The following is a 23,453-nucleotide window of genomic DNA, read 5'->3' on the forward strand; positions in this document are numbered from 1 at the left end:
TTAATTCATTTACATTTAATGTAGTTATTAAAAAGTAAGATATATGTCATCTATTTTGCTATTTGTTTTCTTCATGTCTGATATCTTTTCTGTTCCTTCATTACTATACTTCTACCTTCTTTTGTTAAACAGATAATTTCTACTGCACCATTTTAACGCCCTTGTTTATTATCTATATTTTCAGTTTTATTATACTTCTACCTTCTTTTGTTAAACAGATAATTTCTACTGTACCATTTTAACAACCTTGTTTATTATCTATATTTTCAGTTATTTATCTTAGTGGTTCCTCTGGTTATAATTAACACAAGTTCTACTTTCTTAATTTCATTGCTGTATAAAACTCTGCTCCTATGTAACTCTGTGCCCTCTACCCACCTTGTGATACTATTGTCACATAAATTACATCTTTATAAAATGTGTGCCCATTAGCACACATTTAAATTATTGCTTAAATTATTGCTTTATTCAGTTGTCTTTTCAATCAGACAGGAAAAAAGGAGTCACAAACAAAAAATATACTTATACTGTATTACATTTATCAATGTTGTTACCTTTAACAACACTCTTTATTTCTTCATATGGACGTAAGTTACTTCATATGAAGTTACTTCATATGGACTTAAGTTCTTTTATTTTAGTCTGAAGGATTCCCTTTAGTATTTCGTGCAGGACAGATCTACTACAGATGAACTTCCTCAGCTTCTGTTTACTTGGAAATGTCTTGATTTGTTGTTTCTGAAGGACAGTTTTGCTCCTGGATATAGAATCCTCGGAAAATAACTTCTTTTCTTCCAGAACTTTGAGTATGTCATCCTACTGCCTTCTGGCTTCCATGTTTTTTGACAAGATATCAGCTGTTAATCTTATTGAAGATCTCCTGTATGTAATGAATCATTTCTCTCTACTATCAAGATTCAATATTTGTCTTTTGACAGTCTGATTATGATATATGCATGGTATGGATCCCAAGTTTATTCTACTTGGAGTTCATCACTAAGCTTCTCAGAAGTGTAGAATGATTTCATCACATTTTGCAAGTTTTCAGTCATTATTTACTCAATCTTCCTAGCTCTCCTGTATTATGTACATTATGTATTTATTAAACACATTATGTATATGGTATACACTTGATGATATCCCACAAGTCTTTAAGGCTCTTAATTTTTCTTTATTCTTTTTTCCCCCCATTCTTCATCTAGATAATCTCAAGAGATGTATCTTCAAGTTTGTTGGTTTATTTCTTCAGCTAGCTCACAGCTGTTGTTGAGTTTGTCTAGAGAACTTCTGCTTTTTAGTTACTGTATTTTTCAATTCCAGAATTTCTATTTTTTTTTAAAGATTTTATTTATTTATTTGACAGAGAGAAATCACGAGTAGATGGAGAGGCAGGCAGAGAGAGAGAGAGAGGGAAGCAGGCTCCCTGCCGAGCAGAGAGCCCGATGCGGGACTCGATCCCAGGACCCTGAGATCATGACCTGAGCCGAAGGCAGCGGCTTAACCCACTGAGCCACCCAGGCGCCCCTATTTTTTTTTTTAATAATAGAAACCTCTTTATTGGTATTCTCTGCCTGCTGAGATAGTTTCTTTATTTTTCTTCCATTATTTAGTTCTTTGAACATATTTAAAATATCTGATTTAATGTCTTGGTTTACTAAATCCAATATTCTACTTCCTTAGGTTCAGTTTCTATTGATTGTGTTCCCCCTGCCTGTGTATGGGCCTTATCTTCTTGTTTTTCTGCATGTCTCATGATTTTGTTGTGGAAAACTAGACACCTGAAATAATATAATGTGGCAATTCCAGAAATTAGATATGTCCTCCTGCCCCGGGCTTGTTATTGTTGCTGCTAATGACAGATGTTTTTGGTGACTTTCCTGGTTTTGGTAAAATTTCAATGAAATTTGTATTTTTTGATGTGTTTGCCAATGAAGTCACTGCCTGGTTAGCTTGGCGGTCAGTTAATGACTGGGAAGAGATTTTCTTTTAATGGCTGGACTCTTTGCTGAAGGGCTCTGTGTGCATATTGGGTAATGCCTTCAAAACACAGCTAGAAAATTGATAACGCTGCCTTAAATTGTCACTTCCTGTCCACACAGAGCCTCATGGTCAGTCAGAGGTGAGTTTAGGACCTTTTCAGGTCTTTCCTGAGTATGCAGTGTCCAGAACATACATGTGTCTCCCTAGATTCCAAGGAATATGTCAGAGTTTTTCAAAGCCCTTAATGGAGAGCTCATTCCCGAGTTTATCCTTTTAAGGTTTTGATTAATGTATTATTTGCTTCAACTATTATTCAATGTCTCAGGCAGCCATAATGTGCCTATAATTGTTTCAACAAATAACCCAGGGAAAAAGGCTTTTGCATTGATTCAGCTCTGATTCAGGTCAAAACAGAGAGCCTTGCAAATGGGTTTTTAAAGAATGACCAGACAGGTCAAATTATGATAGTTCTCTGGGAAAGAGGTTCTGAAAGTTCTACTCCCATCTTGCTCTCTAGTGGCTGTGAGGTTACTGATTTCACTATAAATGTGGACTATTTCTCAAGGCTAATATGATCATGGAGAGCAGAGGATGGAACTTAAGACATTAAGCTCACGCTCATGAAGATTTTTTTTTTTTTTTTTGGTTGTTTGTTTGAATATACTTCCTGAACTGCTGAAAGCCTTTGGTTAAATTCTAGAGTTCTGAACAACTTCATCCTAACAATTCTGGCCACTTTTCTCACTTTCTTTACAGAGGAGAGAATTTTCATTGAAGTCTTTTGGGTCACTTTTGATTCTAAGAGTCTACGAGTCTAAATTTTTAGCAAATATAAATTGTATTCTATATCATACTTCTCATAACTAGCATAACGGGAATACTTAACTTATACCATACTGAAAACTACAGTGTTCTATATATGTAATGAATCTTGATTTCTAAAGCTTCTTTCTTCAACAAAATTAAATGTATCAGAAAGAATATTTTATAAAACCTAGGATTTATTTCCATGCTTTCCCAAATAACTTATTCATACTTTTCTCAGTGATATGGGTTATCATTAAGAACATCAATAAGAGGGATGGTCTTTAGAATAGTAGTTCACAAATTTTGGTCCCCAGAGCAGCAAAATCAGTATCTCATGAAAACTTGTTAGAAATATAGAATTTTAGATCCTACCTAAGTCATACTGAAATTGAATTGAAAACTTCAGGGAAGAGGGTCTAAGAATCTGTTTTTTGTTTGTCTGTTCTTGTTTTAACAATTTTATTTATTTATTTGACAGAGAGAGATCACAAGTAGGCAGAGAGGTTGGGGGGAGGGGGCGGAGCAGCCTCCCGGCTGAGCAGAGCGCCTAATGCAGGCCTTGATCCCAGGACCATGAGATCATGACCTGAGCCGAAGGCAGAAGCTTAACTCACTGAGCCACCTAGGTGCTCCAAGAATCTGTTTTTTAATAAGGCCTTGAAGTGATCCTGATTCAAGATAAAAACTGAAGACAGCTAAATTTTGTTTAATGAGGTACTTAAATTAATTTGTTCCTAACAGTCTTTTATTTTAGTTTTGAATATCTTTTTTCGTATTTTCTTCCTGCTCTTAGGCTACTTCCCTAAAGAAGCTTAGTAAGCATTAAAATTTTAAGGCTACTGATGCATATAGCCTAACGTAAGGCCATATGCAACTTACACTCACATTATGGTGAGCGAGTGGACTGGACTGTCTGGGATTTTCAGTTTTAAAATCAAGACTAAAGGCATTTCCAGACATAGGGTTTTCAGTGCTGAAACTGGGAAATTTCTGCATGAACGAGTTTGTGTTGGTCAGTCTAACATACTCTATCTAGCAGCATGTCAGTGACCCAAATAAAGCTGTCCCACATGGACAATTAAAAAAAAAAAATCTATTCTTGCTTTGAATTTTTTGCACCTATCTCTAAGCCAACTGAAAATTTATTTTGACACAAAGTGTGAAGTGAGGCTCTAAGCTAATTTTATTCCTCTAAACATCTAGCTAATTTATCTAACATTTATTTTTAACAAATTCATTCCTTTTCACCATTTTGTCCTTAATATACTATAATTTATTTAAAAAATTTAAATTACAGTATAAAATTACAAACAATGTGAAAATTTGAAGTTGAGTTGAAAGATTTTTCAACAACTGTATACACCATGAAACCACAACTACTAACAAGATATATACCTTTTCCATCATCCAACTCACTGTATCTCTTTTAATCAGTATGATTACCGACAACCACTCTGACTTCTCTTAATAGAAATTATTGTCTTCTACTCGCGATTATCATGTAACTGGAATCTTACTGTATGTGTTTTTGTGGTTCTTTTACTCAAGGTGATGTTCTTTAGTGTTATCTATGTTCTGTTTCAGTAGTTTGTTACTTTTTATTGGTTAATAGCGTTATATTATATAAATGTACGCCAACTTATTTAGCTATTTTGCTATTGATGGACACCTGAGTCATTTCCAGATCTCAATTATTATTAATAAGGCTGTTATGGACATTTTCTGTTAACTCTTTCTGTAGACATGATTTCTTGGGTAAAGTCTGGGTGATAAGGTTAGTTGTATGTTTAGTTTCTCAACAACTTCCCCCCAAATTCTTGTAGTGACTATACAATATGCCCAACAATAATGAATGAGAGCTACCAGTGTTCCACAGCCTCACCAATGTTTGTCATTTTTTTTTTTTTTAAAGCCATTCACCTGGGTGGTATATGGAATACATGCTGCCCCTCCACAGTTAAAAATCCACATACAACTTTTGACTCTCCAAAATCTCAACTACTACTAATAATGTACTGCTGACTAAAAGTCTTACCAATTGTATATTACATACCTTATTCTTACAATAGAGAAAATATTAAGAAAATCATGGGGGGGGGCACCTGGCTCAGTCGGTTAAGTGTCTGACTCTTGATTTTACCCCTGCATCGCATCGGGGTCCCAGCTCAGTGGGAAGTCTGATTGTCTCCCTCTTCCTCTGCCCCTCGCCTCACTTGTGCACTCTCTCTCTAATAGTAAATAAATCTTAAAAGGAAAATACATTTAGCATACTAAACTGTATTTATAAAAAAATCTGCATATAAGTGAATGCATGCAGTTCAACCCCGTGTTGTTCAAAGATCACCTCTATTTCCTTTTATTTAGGCATAATTTACTTTCAATAAATTAATCTTTTTAGTTTACAGTTAAAGAGTTTTGACAACTGCACATGTTGTGTAGACACTGTCACAATCAAGATACAGAAAAGTTAAATCACTCCTACCCAAATCCGACAAACCTCTTCATTCACTGTGGGTTTTTTTGCACTGCCCTGATGCCTCATGTTAAGTACCTTTTCATGTACTTATAAGCCATTCATATATCTTGTTTTGTGAAGTATCTGTTTAATTCTTCTGCTCATTTAAAAAACTGCATTCCTCATCTTTTTGTTAATTTGTGGGAGATGGTTATGTATTCTGGACACAAGTCTTTTGTCAGATATAGGCAGTAAGAATATTTTTTCCTACTCTGTTCCTTGCCAATTTGGTTTTTTAATGCACCCTTTTTATGGTTAGTATTTTATGTATCTTGTCCAAGAGATTGTTTGTCTACCACAGGGTTGCAATGATATCCTCCTATGTTTTCTTCTAGGAGGATTATGGTTTGGGCTTTACATTTAGATTTAAAATCCCTGTAGAATTAATTTTTACATCTGGACTAAGATGGGGTTGAAGTTCATATTTTTCTATATAGATATTTAGTCATTTCAACATCATTTATGTGAAAAGATTTTCTTTTTGGGGCATCGGGGTGGCTCAGTTAGTCATCTGACTCCTGATTTGGGCTCAGGTCATGATCTGGGGGTTGTGAGATTGAGCCCTGAGGCAGCCTCTGTGCTCAGCAGGAAGTATGCTTGACAATCTGTTTTCTCCTCCCTACCCTCTCCTCCCTAACCTACCTAGGTTGCTCCTGCTTTCTCTTTCTCTAAAATAAATGTTAAAAAAAGACTTTCTTTTCACCACTGAACTGACTTAGCCCCGTAGTCCTATTTAAGAAATCTTAGTCTAATTCAAGTTCGCTAAGATTTTCTTGTATGTTTTCTCCTAGAAATTTAGTTCTATCATCCATTTCAAATTAATTTTTGTAGATAATGAGTGATAAGGACACAAATTTCTTTTTTCTTTTGCTACTTATTCCATTAATTATGGAAGAAGTATGTTTAAATCCCCAACCTGATTGTACATTTTTTCCATTTCTTTCCTTAGTTCTGATAATTTCTGCTTCATGTATTTTGAAAGAATTATTAGGCACATGCAAACTGAACACTGTTATGTCTTCACAATGAAATAATATTTTTTATCATTATAAAAATCTATCAATAATAATATTTGTTGAAGTCTATTTTGCCTCAAAGGAGTATGTCACACCATCTTTCATGTGTTGTTTGTAAGTTTATACTTTCTTCTACTCTATTACTTAGAACATATGCGTCTATTTAAAGGATTTTATTCTTATTTATTTGTCAGAGAGAGAGAGAGGAGAGAGAGAGCAAGCGCACAGGCAGGCAGAGCGGCAGGCAGAGGCAGAGGGAGAAGCAGGCTCCCTGCCGAGCAAGGAGCCTGATGTGGGACTCGATCCCAGGACACTGGGATCATGACCTGAGCAGAAGGCAGCCACTTAACTGACTGAGCCACCCAGGCGTCCCCATATGCGTCTATTTAAAGAGAATTTTTAGAGAAGAGTATATATTTGGGTCTTGGTTATTTTTTTTTAACCAAGCTGATAATTTCTGCATCTTAATTAAGAGTGTTAACTGCAATGTAGACACCAACAGAGTTGGATTTCAATCTAACATCTTCATATTGCTTTTTACTTACCCTTTTTTCCCCTCCTTTTCTGCTTTTGTTTGTAAGAAGCATGGATTTTTTTTAATATTTCACTTTATTTCCTGTATTGAATTTTTAAAACTATAGCTCTTGGTAGTATTTTTAGGGCTTCTTCCAGAAATAATGACATGTAAATATAAGATATGACAGTCCACTTTCAAATAAATTTTTATCACTTCACAAGCTGTAAGAAACACTAGTATAATTCCATTTTCCCTGTCAATTTGTGCTCTAGTGCCTTGTATTTTACTTCTATATGTCATAACCCCTAGTATACATGCAATTATTTTTGTTTTAAATGGCTAATAGTCTTACAAAATAGGTACAATTATTTTTTAAAAAAATTCAAGATCTTTTATACCTATCCAGGTATACTTTCTTTTGTTCTTAATTTCCTTCTGCAGATCTAGGGTTTCACCTAGTATAATTTCTCCTTAATCAGAAGAATTTCTTCTAGTATTTCTTGCAGGTTTGCAAGGGACATATTCTCTAAGCTATTGTCCGTTTGAAAATGTCTTTATTTCAACTTCATTTCTCATAAATAATTTCACTGGATATAGGATTCTAGATTTATAGTTTTTTCCTTCAGCACTTTAAAGATATCCCTCAGTTAGCTTTGCATTTTGATATTAATATTGAGAAGTCAGTTGTCATTTCTATTGTTCCTATGTAGACGTGTTGTTTCTAAGACTGATTTTAACATGTGCTCTTTAGTGTAGCTGTCTAATACTTTAATTATGATGTATCTAGGTCCCGTTTGCTGAGCTTCATAGACCTGTAGGTTGGTATTTTTCATCAGTTTTAGAAACCTGTCATTATATTTTCACAGACTGTCTCTTCTTCATTACTGATACTATTTTATAGATCTTAAATGCTCTGGTCTGCTTTTTCTTCCCAAATTCTACACACTGCCCCTTACATTTCAGTTTGGAAACTTTGTCCTATGCTCAAGTTCATAGATTCTTTCCTTTGTTGAGTCCAGTGTGCTATTAAATCTTTTAAATAAAATTTTCATTTGTGACAGTTTTTTAAAAAAACTTTTCTAGCCATTCCGCGTGATCCTTTTTTGGTAGTATTGATAACGTTGTCTAAATTCTCCAATCTTTTCATCTGTATTTTCTACTTTTACCTCTATACTCTTTAGTATTTATCATCATTATCATCATCATGATTTTATCATACTTATTTTCAAGTCCCTATTTGATAAATACAACATTTGAGCCTTCTCTTGATTTAATTTTATTGACTGCTTTCTGTCCTGACAACTAGTTTTTTTTTTTTGCATGTTTTGTAATTTTTAATTGTAAAGTAGACAATTTCAGATAAAGTAGGATGAAACAAATACTATTTAATCCCAGAATAGGGAACAACCCTTGTGTTGGGCCACAACAGTGGGGGAACTACAACTGTACTTTATTGCAGTTTTTAATTAAGTTCAGTTTATGTGTTTGAGAGCATGATTAAGACCTTTTCCCCTGAGGGACATAAGATGGGGTACTAGCACTAGATCCTGGAGATTACCAGGATCACTTAGTGTTTTATAGCTGAATTGCTGGCTTTTAAAACTGCTTTATAAACCTGCTGCCAGCTTCTGAGTTGCTGTTAAGTTCTCTCTGTTCTCAAGATCTGGCCCAAGCTTGCTGTGTCTTTGGAGATATCATTCTGTCCACACAGTCTCAGAAGGCTTTTTCTGAACTCTCTTATCCGCCACCCCTCCCGCCAACTCTTATGTCTTAACACCTCAAGTACAGAGTTCCTAGGGCTGGTTTTCACAGATCTTCTGCCCAAGGTCCCCTATTTTTATGAGCAGGTACCTTGTATGATTCAGGAATCATTTTTTCTTAATTCTCTTCTGTTGGTTCCCAACCTTTGGTTTACTGCATCTGAGCATTCAATGAAGACCAATGGGAAAGAGCTGACAGGTGTTAAGACTTGGTCTGTGGCTTCCTAGAATTTTTATTAGTTTTTCTAGTCTAGTGATGCCATTACATGTTAGGTATTTGGCTGGTTTCCCTCATCCCCATCTATTCTTTCTTTTTCTCCCATCACGCTACTGAGTACTACTGAAAACAAACTCACAGTGCAAAATTTAGAATAAAACAATTTATCATAGGTCACATGTATTAGTTACCTGTAAGCTTCAAAAAACAGAACTCTTATTTATAGCACTTAATATAAAATATGTTTAAAAGAAAAATCTAAAAGAATATTAGGAACTGTAAATAACAAAGAATCCACAAAAACCACCAAGATAGACTGAAAAAAAAAAAAACAACAAAACAAAACCCAGGAATAATTTCTAGAAAGCAAAGGGTATTCTGAAATTTAAAAAACTGGTTTTGGCTTAAAGAGCAGATGAAGAAAATTCATGAACTAGAAAGCAGATGACTGAAGTTAAGTACAAGGAGAGAGGTGATAAATATGAAATGGGGGTTAAAAGATATGCAGAACAAAAAGATAATATACTCTCATAGGAACCGAAGAAGGACAGAATCCACACAATGTGGGAAATGCAAAATTTGAAAAAATACTGGCTAAGATTCCAGGACTGATTAAGGACAGAACTCCTCTGATCTAGGAAGCACAATGAATCCCAAACAGAATAAATAAAATGCTAGCCATAAACACATTTTAGTTAAATTGTAGTACACCAAAGAGTAAGAGACTTTAAAAGTAGTCAGTTAAAAGTAGTCAGTGAAAAAAAAAGAAAACCAAACCAAATCACTTGCAAACAGGACAAAGTGCAGATCTTTTTTTGTAAATAGCAACAAAAGAACCCAGAGAACATAAAACAGTATCTTCAAAGTATTGACAGACAATAGCTGTCAACCTAGCTCTTTAGACTAAATTATATTTACAAGTGAGGGTGAAATAAAGATAATTTGATGAGCAAATATCAAGGACAAAAGAGCCATATTAATATTAGGCAACACAGCTTCTAGGGTAAAAACCATTATTATAAAGAGGATTATCACATAATGATAAAAAAATTCAACTCACCAGGAAGGAATAATGATTCTAAACTTAGATGCATCTAATAACATAGTTTCAAAGATATAAAAATTAAAAACTGCTGCAAAGACAAACTGCTAAATCCATCATCACTTCAGAAAGCCTAAAAAAATCTTTTAATAATAGATCAGACAATAGATTACAGTATAAAGAAGATCTGTACTACATAAATAACAAGGTTAGTAAACATACAGAAAACCTTGCAGTCAACAAATAGAGAATACATAACTTTCTTCAAGCACATTTATAAAGAGTGACCCCCTTATAGGTAAGTCAAATATCAGAAGAAAATCGATCCTATAGAATATGTTCTCAGACAACACTGCAATCCTACAATTAAGTTACAAAATGGTAGGAAAATAACCAAAATATCTCCCATAACTTTAGGATGTAAAAAAAACACTTCTAATAGTAGGTCATAGTTATAATTATAAAAATGTTATTTTGATTAAAATATCCTACCGATATAATACGATCTCCTTTTCTCAGCTCTCCACTAAGATCAGCAGGTCCTCCAGCCAAAATAAAGGAAATAAATATTCCTTCTCCATCTTCACCTCCTACAATGTTGAAACCAAGGCCTGTTGAGCCACGATGAAGAACAACTTTTCTAGGTTCCCTAAAAAAATTAGAAAAATATTGAACGCCTTAGAAATTTTATATGGAACTTCATATTTTATCAGTGAGAATTCTCTACTGATAACTCTTATATTATCAAATTATAAATAAAGCTAGATGAAAGTTAAGGTTTTCAAGACAAGAGTAGAGATTCTAAGTCTACAAAGTAGGCTTAGAAATTAAAGGAAAAATTCTTATTTTAAATAAAAGCTAAAAACACATGTTAAAAATCAATGATTTTTGTTAAAAAACAAACATGAAACTAAAACAAAAAGGAGAAGAAAGTTGTGGTAATTAAAAAAAATAATGACATAAAGAACCTACTCAAGAAATACACACACTTAAGAAAAGCTGAGGTTGTACACATCTTATTACCTAGGAATCAGTCACTGCCCTTACTTCTTAGATATTGTAAAAGGCAGATAAACCTTTATCTTAGAAAAGGTAGGTAGGCCCTTTTTCCAGTCTCCAAAGGATGAATCATGACTAACCTAAGCCAGTCATAGCAATCTCATTCCTCTTTGTTAAGTTGAGGCTATGACCCTATTTTGACCTCTGAGAAATAAAGGTAAATTTTATTGTTATTTCCCAAAGAAAGATAGACCCTAACAAAAACAAAGCACATTCTGTTCCCTTACCCACCCAAAATAACCCCCCACAAAAAAATGAACAATAAAATCCTATTACTGATTTAAATATATATTATAACCATGAAGGTTATAGACCAGAAGAATCCCAGAGACACCATGGACCTAAGGGTTGCTACACAAATGCTGAACTGCCCATCTCTAAACTTTTTGTATAAAATAATTAAGTAGTTTTACTTCTTAAGTCATACCCTTCCAACTCTCTCTGCTGTTCACCCATTCTAAGATAAGACTTTTCCCCACCCCCTATTTAAAATCTCTGAAATCAGAATACATCTTACCACTACTAGTGTTTCATATTTGCTGCCAGTTATAAATGGTTGTGTGAATACCACGTATACCTCTGGTAAAACCATGAAAATTCCAGCAGCAGATGAGATACAGAATATCATTTGAAATTAGAATGTATCATATTTGGTAAATATTTTAAAAATTTAATTAGGTTTTTCTAAAACATTTCAAAAAGCTATCAGTAACAAAAGGCTTAACAGAAGTAAATTTTTTTTTTTTTTAGATTTTATTTATTTGACCGAGAGAGAGCAAGAGAGCATGTGCAGTAGTAGCGCGAGCGGCAGCAGAGGGAGAGGGAAAAGCAGACTTCCTGCTGAGCATGGAGGCCAATGCTTGGGCTCAGACCCAGGACCACTGGATCATGACCTGAGCCAAAGGCAGACACTTAACTGAATAAGCCATCCAGGAGCCACCAGAGGTAAATATTTTTAAAAGATGAATTTTAGGGATCCTTCCATATAATGTGGGATTAATTTAAAGCATTTGCTAAATACTTAAACTGGCATTTTCCAGTCATACATAGGTTTTCATCATTATTCAGCTTTGCCAGGTTCACTTACAGCGTAAACAAAATTATATTTTGTCAAAAATAGTAAAACCAAATAATAAATTGTTTAGAAAATATTAAACACATGCACACATATATAAAAGAAAAAAAGGGAATAATAAATCCAAATTCAGGAAAACAGTTCACTTGATGAGGCAGTGCAGGATCAGGGGACAAAATAGATTTCACTATATCGATGTTTTATTTCACTGTTAGATGATGGACTTATAGTATAGGGTTTCTATTACTTTAGAACATATATGGAAGAAGTGGGAGGGGGGATGGATTAAATGAGTGGTGAGTATTAAGGACAGCACTTGTGATGAGCACTGGGTGTTTTAAGTAAGTGCTGAATCACTAAATTCTACACCTGAAACTAGTATTATACTGTATGTAAACTTAAAAAAGTATATATATATGAAGCAAAAAGCTATACATACATATTAGCTTTATATAAATATAAATTTTATCTAAATAATAATTTAAAGGGGCGCCTGGGTGGCTCAGTGGATTAAGCCGCTGCCTTCGGCTCAGGTCATGATCTCAGTGTCCTGGGATCGAGCCCCGCATCGGGCTCTTTGCTCAGCGGGAGCCTGCTTCTCTCTCTCTCTCTCTCTACCTGACTCTCCGCCTACTTGTGATCTCTCTCTCTGCCAAATAAATAAATAAAATCTTTAAAAAAAAAAAATAATTTAAAATACTCTGCTAAAATCCAACAGTATTTCAGAGGAAAATAAATTCTGATTTTTCAAATAACACAGACACATGAAAAGATGTTCAACATCTTTAGTCTTTAGAGAAATGCATGAAAATCATGAGATATATTCCAGCTACTACAATGGCTATGAAACAAAATAGAACAGAAAAAAACAAGTATTGGTGAGGATGTGTAGAAACTGTACCCTCAAATATTGATGGTGAGAATGTAAAATGGTGTGGTTGCAATAGAAAACAAATGGTTCCTCATAAATGTAAACATACTGACTATGTGACTCAGTAATTCCACACTTTAGTATATATCCAAAGGAAGTGAAAACAAGGATGCAAGAAAGTGCAAGCCAATGTTTATCAGGTTATTATTCTCAATACCCAAAAAGTAGAAACAACCCAAGGGTCCAACAACAGATGAATGGATAAATAAAATGTGGTATATACACGTAATGGAATATTATTCAGCCATAAAGAATGAAGGTTTTAAAAAATATATATTTACTTATTTCACAGAAAGAGAGAGAGCACGAGAGCACACAAGCAGGGGGAGTGGCAGGCAGAGGGAAAGGGAGAAGCAGGCTCCCTGCTAAGCAGAGTGCCTGATGCGAGGCTCCATCCCAGGAAACAGGGATCATGACCTGTGCAAATGCAGACACTTAACTGACTGAGCCACCCAGGCACCCCAGGAATGAAGTTTTGGTACATGCTACAACATGGATGAATCCTGAAAACATCATGCTAAATAAGAGTCAGACAGAAAAGAATTTTAAGATGATACTTGTATGAACAATCCAGAATAAGCAAATGTATAGGACACAAAGTACACTAGATTAGAGGTTACCAGGAACTGGGAGAGGAAATTTGGAATTACTGCTTAATGGCTATAGTTTGTTTGAGGTGACAAAAAGGTTCTGGATTAGATGGTGATGATTGCCTAACATTGTGAATGCAATTAATGCCCATGAATTGCACATCTAAAAAAACTAATAATGTGGGGTACTGCGGTGGCTCAGGCAGTTAAGCATTTGCCTTTGGCTCAGGTCATGATCCCAGGGTACTGGGATCAAGCCCCATCAGGCTCTCTGCTCAGTGGGAGTCTACTTCTCCCTCTCTCTACTGCTCCCTCTGTTTGTACTCTGTCAAATAAATAAATAAATAAATAAATAAATTTTTTAAAAAGGAGTCCTTAAACAATTAAAAAATTAATAATGTAATATACCAAAAATCACTGGGTTTATATTTTAAATGCAATAAGTGTATGATATGTGGATCATCTCTCAATAAAGCTGTTAATAAAATGAACTTTAGAATCATCAATTTTCTGTATGTTGGGATTTCTTTTCCCAACAGAGTGAGAGAGTAGGCGCAGAGGGAGAGGGAGAGGGAGAAGAAGACTCTCTGCTGAGCAGAGAGCCTGAAGCGGGGCTAGATCCCAGGACAACCCTGAGATCATGACCTGAGCTGGAGACAGACACTTAACCAACTAAGCTACCCAGGTGTCCTCTTTTCCTTTTTTAAAATTGGTAATGTGAGATAACCTCTGAAAGATTGCTTAGGGTCAAATTGTGGAGAACTTCTAATGTGAGGGTAAAGATTTTTTGTACTTCATATCTGGACAAAGTTGTGTAATTACTAAAAGGGAGTGCTAAAACACATGTTTCAGGAAGGCATATGCAGTAATGAACCACCTGATTCTCACATAAAAGAAAACAAAACAAGTAAACTTGTATAATACTAAAAAAGTCCAATAAAATGGACTTTTTTATAAAGAAGAGATATAGAATGAAAAAAACATGGGGAACAGCAATTCAAGACACCAATATAACATATTTTTTAGTTTGAAAAATATGTAGAAATTAAAGACTGGATAAGCCATTACCTATTTTTCCTCTTTATTTCTATAATTGGCACTATTAGAAAGCAACAAAGCCATGCCAGATCAGCATAGGAGAACAGCCTAAAGACTTAACAGTCTTGAAAATTCATATCACAAAGAGATAACCACAAAACCCGGTTTTTCTGCTAATTTTCACTCCCAACACAACTGCTGAGCACATATTTACGATTTTTTTTTTTTTTAAAGATTTTATTTATTTATTTATTTGACAGAGAGAAATCACAAGTAGATGGAGAGGCAGGCAGAGAGAGAGAGGGAAGCAGGCTCCCTGCTGAGCAGAGAGCCCGATGCGGGACTCGATCCCAGGAACCTGAGATCATGACCTGAGCCGAAGGCAGCGGCTTAACCCACTGAGCCACCCAGGCGCCCCGATTTTTTTTTTTTAAAGATTTTTTTTATGATAGAGTGGGAGAAGGAACATGAGCATGGGGGAGCTGGAGAGGGAGAAGCAGGCTTTCTGCTGAGCAGGGAGCTCAATATGGGGTTCAGTCTCAGGACACTGGAATAATGACCTGAGCTAAAGGCAGACATTTAATGACTGAGCCACCTGGGTGCCCCTATATATTAAGTTTTCAATGTAGCTAACTCTTAAAAAAAAGGACATAGATGAATATTCTTTCCTATCTGCCCTTAAAAAATCCTTGCCTAGAGTCAAGAGTCTGACAAGAACAATTACAATTTTGAAAGCTCAAAAATAATAATGCCAACAATAATACATTAATAAAAACATAAAACAGACATTAATTGGCAGACATTTAATGTTAAATGTTATAATATGAAATACTTGTACAAATTATAAAGCAATCTGTATAAACATAACACCCTTATTACTATAGTAAATAATCTGTAAAAGATCTAAAACACTTTTCACTTATTTTTTCCCACATACTTAAGAGTTCTTTGGGAGTAAAAAGACGGATTTACAAACTTTATTTAAAACAGTAAAGTCAGGGACGCCTGGGTGGCTCAGTTGGTTGGGCGGCTGCCTTCGGCTCAGGTCATGATCCCAGCGTCCTGGGATCGAGTCCCACATCGGGCTCCTTGCTTGGCAGGGAGCCTGCTTCTCCCTCTGCCTCTGCCTGCCACTCTGTCTGCCTGTGCTTGCTCTCGCTTTTCTTTCTATGACAAATAAATAAATAAAATCTTAAAAAAAAAAAAAAAAAAACAGTAAAGTCAGATCAAGGTAAATATTAGGAGTGAGGATATCAAGGATGCATATCAAGGAAAGAAAATATCAGTTATTGAATTCTAAACATGAATCAAATTACTGCTATAAAAAATTTTATGATATATATTAAACAGGGATATATGAAAAGTTAGTTTTAAATATACATAGCATATTCTTAACTTAGTTTTATCTATGATAATTTCTAAGCACAATTAACCATTTCTGAAAAAAAGTAGTATGTTTTTAAAAAGGGCAGTGATTTATTTGGAATATAATTTATTTATTTATTTATTTGACAGAGATCACAAGTAGGCAGAGAGGCAGGCAGAAAGAGAGGAAGGGAAGCAGGCTCCCCGCGGAGTAGAGAGCCTGATGTGGGGCTCGATCCCAGGACCCTGAGATCATGACCTGAGCCGAAGGCAGAGGCTTTAACCCACTGAGCCACCCAGGTGCCCCTGGAATATAAAATAATTTTATATTTCAGCCTCCTCAAAGAACCCTCCAATGAAAAAAATTTAGGTTTAAGTTCATTATCTGTCAGTAAAATCTTTTAGTCCTGAAAATTGTGGCTATCTTACTTGGCTGATTACAACTTCTTCTAACAATTGGCTTTATTTACGAAGAACAAATGCTCAGTTCCTTACCTTGTAATTTCATCATCTCCAAGCATTGCTTTTGAAACAGGTGAGTATCTGGCTGGTGATGCTGGTGTATGGCCCAAGTAGGAAGATGGGCTAACATGGTTATCAACAGGTTGAGAAGCAGCTTCAAAATAAAGTAAAAAGCACTTTAAGTGAAATGAGCCATTCAGAACTGCATTTGTGAATTATCAATTTTAAGGTTAGTTAATGTATAATTCATATCCATTTTTTATGTAAGTTGAAAAAGACCAGGTAAAAATTAGACAAGCTCAACTTTCTAAAAAATCAGACAAGCTCAAGTTCAAGTTTACTATACTAGTAAAAACTAGTATAGGTATTCAGATCAGTAAGTAAACTTACCATGTTTGTCTTCTCTTAAAAAAACAGAACTAAAAAGGAATTTTACATTAACTGATTTGCACAGTGAAATCTAAGAAGTGTCATTTAAAAGGCTGTCCTAGAAAAGACTGTAAACAAAATCTAAAGTACAATAACTTAATTTTTCTGAGATGTCATTTTGCAGATTAAGTTTAAAAAACTTTTTATTACTTAAAATCTAATTGTAAATAATGAAAACCAAAAGTTTAAAAATAGGTTCACAAAGATTATGCTCGACAAAATTTTATAATAATTAAGGGACTTCTGGCTTCTAGTTTGGCATGTAAGAAGCTTGGAAGTCATCACTCTGTTCTAACAACACCTTAAAAAGCTAAAAAACCTAAAAATTCAAGTCTTCTTAGACCTTTAGGATAAGGGGGATGACAGGGCAAACTCCTGCCCCCAAACTGGAGAAAATGGTAGGCAAATACAGAGAATTATAACTTACCACAGCAGAAAACTCTGTGGGAACTAGTGTTAGGATAGAGAAACCTGAATTGTAACTGGCAAATTGCTGGAGGTTCAGCATGGGCCAGTAAAAACACTTCTGGGGGACCCTGTTATTGGGGGAGCCCACACATTTGTGAGTTTTACCTCCTGGATCTCTACCAGGCTCTCACAGAGAATAGTGGAGAAAAATCTCCTCGTGCTACTGACAGGAGGAAGGGAAAACAACCCATTTTCAAATATACAAGAGCATTCTGTTTTTCGTAACAGTTTTGCCTTCAGGAGAAATGATCAAAGCCTAACCTGCTAGGGTTTTATCAGAGACCAGTGACCTGGGGTTAGGGAAATAATCAACTCCAGTCCATTCTAGTCATCCTATCCCACCTAAGGGAGGAAGTGAGATACTGAGAGGCACTGTGTAGCTTACATTCCAGAGGTGCAAACTCATTAAAAGACTTGAGACCTGATCACAGGGCTAGGAACACTTTCCCTCTCCAACACCTTATCATCGTATTACTAATGGCCTATTTACAGCAGTTCCTTTTACCTAACACATCATGCCTGACTATCAAAAAAATTACAAGACATAATAAAAGGCAAAAACACAGCTGGAAGAGGCAGAGCAAGTATCAGAACAGACTCAAGATACAGCAGAAATTTTGGAATATCAGACCAGGAATTTAGAACAACAATGATTACAGGTGCCTGGGTGCAGACAGTTAAGTGTCCAATTCTTGGTTCTGGCTCAGGTCATGATCACAGCATCATGAAATCGAGCACCACGTCAGGCTGGTGCTCAGTGTGGAGTCTGCTTAAGACTCTCTCTCACTCTCCCTCTGTCCTTTCACCCTATTCTCTGTCTCTTTCTAAAATAAAGAAATAAACCTTAAAAAAATAAAACAACAATGATTAATATGCTAATGGCTCTAGTGGACAGACATGATGCAAAAACAGATGAGCAATAAGCAGAGAGATGGGAATTCTAAGAGAAACAGAATGAAATACTAGACATCGAAAACACTGTTAACAGAAATGAAGAATGCTTTTGATGGGCTGAGAAAAGAATCTCTGAACTTCAGGATATCTCAATAGCAACCAGTAACACTGAAAAGCAAAGAGAGAGAGAAAAAAAGAATGAAACAAAACAAAAGAAACCTAAAACAAAATATCTGAGAACGGTGAGACAGCTACAAAAGGTGTGACATTTATGAAATGTGATTACCAAATGTGTTAGGAAAGAATGGAAGAAATCTTTGAAACAATAATAATGACTTTAAGAATTCCCCTAAACTGGCATCAGACCACAAACCACAGATCTAGGAAGGTCAGAAAACACCAAGTAGGTCAAATGCCAAGAAAATTACACATAGAAATATCCTTTTCAAAGAAGAGGAAACAGGTAGTGGGGAAGGAGAGGAATCTAAAAAGAAGTCACAGGGAGGGGGTGCTGGATGGCTCAGTGGATTAAAGCCTCTGCCCCCTGGGATAGAGTCCCGCATGGGGCTCTCTGCTCAGCAGGGAGCCTGCTTCCTCCTCTCTCTCTGCCTACTTGTGATCTCTGTCAAATAAATAAAATCTCAAAAAAAAAAAAAAAAAAAAGAAGTCACAGGGAAAAAGACCCACTATACTGATAGAGGTACAAAGATATGAATTACATCTTAACTTCTTGGAAAGTAACAGCAGGAACACTGTATTCAACTATATATGCCTATGTATACATATGTGTATATGTATAAGTGAAATGAATGTCAACAATGGCACAAGGAATGGGAGAGAGGAATTAGGATTATTTTAAGGTAATTACACTACCTGTGAAGCTGTATAGTGTTAGTTGATATGTATATTGCAAACTCTAGGGCAACCACTGAAAAAGTAAAATGAGACTTTAACTGTTAAGGAAGGAGAGAAAATGGAATAAAATGCTTCAGTAAAACTGTAAAAGACAGAAATAGAGTGGATAACAAATAAAGAAACAAGAACAACAAATAGAATACAGTAACAAATATAACAGATATTAATCCAACTATATCAATAATTACTATGAACATCAATGGTCTAAATGCACCAATTATAAGACCAAGATTATCAGAGTGGGTCAAAAACAAGACCCAATTATATATTGTTTATAACAGAGCCACTTCATAAAGGCATGTACAGGTGAAAAGTAAAGGGATGGAGAAAGATACTACCATTCTAACACTAATTGAAGATAGTGGGAGTAACTGTATTAATTCCAGACAGAGAAGACTCAAAATAAACAAAGGTATGAGAGATACAGAAGGGCATTACATAATGACAAAAGGGTCAATTCTCCAAGAAGATATAACAATTCCTAACATTTATGCATCCAGCAATACTGTCAAGCTATGTGAGGCCAAAATGACAGAACTGCAAGGAGAAACAGATGGATCCACATTCTTTTCTTATAAATGGACAGATATAGGAGGCAGAAAATCAGTAAGGACATAGCTGAACTCAACAATATCACTAATCAACAGGATATAGTGGATACCTATAGACTACTCCATCCAACAACAGAAGATACATTCTTCTTAAGCTCACATGGAGCATTCACCAAGACAGACTACCTACCATCCGGGCCATAAAACACAACTTAACAAATTAAAAAAAAAAAAATCATACCATGTCTGCTCTCAGATCATGACGGAATGAAAAGAAATCAGTAACAAAATGACAGCTGAAGAATCTCAAAATACGTAGGGATTAAATAATATACTCCTAAATAATATATGGATCAAAAAAGAAATCTCTGGAGAAACTAAAAAATATTTTGAACCAAGTGAAAATGAAAACATGATGTATCAAAATTGTGGGATACAGTGAAAGCAGTGCTAAGAGGAAATTTATAGAACTGAATCCATTCAATACTATAAATCTAAAATGAATCATCTTAGTTTCTACCTTATGAAATTAAAAAAGCAAATCAAAATAAGAAGGAAAGAATAAAATTACAGCAGAAATCAATGAAATTAAAAAACAGGAAATCAACTGTAAAAATCAGTTAAGACCAAAAGCTGCTTCTTTGAAAAGATCAATAAAATTGGTAATCCTCTAGCCAAGCTAAGAAAAAAAGAGAAGCCAAATCATTAATATCAGAAATGAAAGAGGGGACATTAACAACAGAGCCCAGGGACATTAAAAGGGTAATAAAGAAATAGTATGAACAGCTCTATGCCTACAAATTTCATAACCTAGATGAAATGGACCAGAAGCATACCTACATAAATATAGTCAAGTGATCTCTGATAGAGGAACAAAAGCTATATAATGGAGCAAAGACAGTCTTTTCAATAAATGGTGTTGGAACAACTGGACATCCACATGCAAAAGAAAAAAAAAAAAACGAATCAAGACATAAACCTTAAAAGATTAACTCAAAATGGATCAAAGGCCTGTACATGAAACACAAAACTATAAGACTCCTAGAAGATAACACAGGAGAAAATCTAGATGACTCTGGATTTGGCAATGACCTTTTAGATAAAACACCAAAGGCAGGATCCATGAAAAAAAGTATAAAAAAGCTAGATTTCATTAAAATGTTTCTGCTCTGAAAAAGACACTATCTAAAAAATTAAAAGACCTGGGGCACCTGGGTGGCTCAGTGGGTTAAAGCCTCTGCCTTCGACTCAGGTCATGATCCCAGGGTCCTGGGATTGAGCCCCGCATCGGGCTCTCTGCTCTGCGGAGAGCCTGCTTTCTCCTCTCTCTCTGCCTGCCTCTCTGCCTACTTGTGATCTCTGTCAAATAAATAAATAAAATCTTTTAAAAAATAAGAAGTAAAAAAAAAAAAGACCAGACTGGGGGGAAAATATTTGCAAAAGACACACCTGATAAAGAACTGTTGGCCAAAATATACAAAGAACTCTTAAACTCAACAGTAAGAAAACAACTCAATTTTAAAATGTGCCAAAGACCCTTAACGATACCTCACCAAAGACCAAAGGTGGTGAATATGAAAAAGGTGCCCCACACACCATATGTCATCAGGAAAATGCTAATTAAAATTGTTGTACATCTATTAGAAGCTCAGATACCGAACAATGATAACCTCAAATGCTGTTAAGAATACGAAACAACAGGAACCCTCATACTATATGGCTGGAGTACAATTTGGAAGACAGTTTGGCCATTTCTTATAAAACTAAACATATTCTTATCCTATGATATTAGCCATCATGTTCCGGTATTCACCAAAAGGAGATGAAAACTTATGTCTACACCTAAACCTGCTCAAATATATTTAAAGCAGCTTTATTCATAATTCTAAAGTTTATAAGAAACCAAGATATTCTTCCATTGGTGAATGGATAAATAAACTGTGGTACACTCAAATTGTTATTCAGCACTAAAAAGAAAGGAGCTATCAAGCCATGAAAAGATATGGGAAACCTTAGATGCATATTACTATGTGAAAAAAGCCAACCTCAAAAGGCTACATATTGTATGATACAAACTATGTGACATTCTGGAAAAGGCCAAACTATGGTAACAGTAAAAAGATCAGTGGTCCTACAGGTTAGAGGAAAGAAAAGAACAGGCAGAATATAGGATTTTTAAGTAAGTGAAACTACTCTGTATGTTCTGTGATAGTGGATACAGGTCATTATATTTGTCCAAGCCCACAGAATATACAATTAAAAGTTAAATCTAATGTCAACTGTGAGCTCTGGGTAAGATGTAGCAATATAGGTTCATCAGTTGTAACAAATATCTCACTCTGGTGGGGGATATTGATAATAGGGGAGGCTGTGCATGGATGGGGGAAGATGGTATATAAGAAATTTCTGTACCCTCTGCTTAATTTTGTTGTGAATCTGTAATTGCTCTAAAACATAAAGTCTATTAAAAAAAAAAAAACAAACCTCTATGCTTTGACACCAGCTCAGATCTGTCAGCCCAATTTATTTATTTATTTTTAAAGATTTTATTTATTTATTTGACAGAGAGAAATCACAAGTAGATGGAGAGGCAGGTAGAGAGAGAGAGAGAGGGAAGCAGGCTCCCCGCCGAGCAGAGAGCCCGACGCAGGACTCGATCCCAGGACCCTGAGATCATGACCTGAGCCGAAGGCAGCGGCTTAACCCACTGAGCCACCCAGGCGCCCCAGGAGTATAAAAATGCAAGGATCACTAGTTTAAATTATTATAGTGGCTTGAGAGGTAAAAGGAATGAAGTGACCTGTGTAAAAGACAACTGGTAAAAAATGAAATCATGGTATACTGGAAAAAATGCATGCTCTATAGGCATGTGTTCATCTCCCTCTCTAATCATACAAAAAAGAAAAAGTTACAATGTCTATTGATAGTATAGGGCTTAGAAGTCTAGCTGTATCTTTCATTTTACAGGTTTGCAGTGTCCAACAGTAACTGTTTTCTGTCTAGTTCCCATTTAAGATGCTCTTCTGCATTCAAGCCAAAGGGCTTTCTACTATGGCTCTTGACTCTGGAAGTCCAAAATCTTTCCTTTGGACTTTGGTAAGCAAAAACATCTGTGATTTTCAAGGAAACTGGCATGTTGCTCTAAAGCAAGAAACTCATGTGAACCTCTATAATCACCAGCCCTTTAAAGTCTATGGTTTACTGATTTTGAACTCAACTATCTTTGCCGCATTATCAATTATGGTTGGAGCAATGACAACAAAATGCAAAAGGACAAGAACTTTGGTCAACTGCCCAAACCAGAAAAGGTACTTTTCCCCTGCATATCTGTGCAGACTGTGTCTTTATTCAATGGATCTTTTCTGGAAGAGTCATTTTCACCTGTAAGGCGAGAATAAAACAACACTATTTCCTATACTGCAAATCCTAAGTGAAAAGATTCCCCAGAGAACTACAAAACAAGGAAGCCTAATATTTTGTCCTTAGGTATCAAGGTTAATGATCAAAGCCCTCCAAGATTTAGAAAAGAAGCCAAGTGTAAGGACTTGATGTAAAAGTGGGAAAAGATCAGTAACCAAGTCAGAAGTTCAATGAGACCTTCCGGGTGAAAAGAATATAAATTAAAAATGAGAAACCTGTAATATACCAGAATGAGAATTCTAATGTCAGCAGAGAAACTATGTTCTCTGTTAGATCTAATGGACTTTTTTTCCCTTCGTAAGAAACCCACTTTTATTTCTAGGTGCCCTATTTTGGTTATTATCTGTATTTCGGTTACAACCACAAGAGTATGACTCCACCTGAAATTTATGGTCATAACTT

At 35.4% G+C, this 23,453-nt stretch overlaps 1 protein-coding gene across 19 annotated transcripts in view; it reads right to left on the reverse strand.

The window, feature by feature from the left end:
* DLG1 (discs large MAGUK scaffold protein 1) overlaps positions 1–23,453 on the reverse strand; it is a 255,691-nt gene that overhangs the window by 65,036 nt on the left and 167,202 nt on the right. For all 19 annotated transcript variants that reach the window (XM_032337041.1, XM_032337090.1, XM_032337079.1 and 16 more), the window contains 2 exons: positions 16,408–16,528; positions 10,347–10,503 (listed from right to left, as the gene is read on the reverse strand). In XM_032337041.1, the coding sequence (XP_032192932.1) occupies positions 10,347–10,503; positions 16,408–16,528 (278 nt within the window). The remainder of the gene's footprint in view (positions 1–10,346; positions 10,504–16,407; positions 16,529–23,453) is intronic.

This window comes from Mustela erminea, chromosome 1 (genome assembly GCF_009829155.1).
Source record: "Mustela erminea isolate mMusErm1 chromosome 1, mMusErm1.Pri, whole genome shotgun sequence".
In the NCBI taxonomy this organism is placed as follows: Eukaryota; Metazoa; Chordata; class Mammalia; order Carnivora; family Mustelidae; genus Mustela; species Mustela erminea.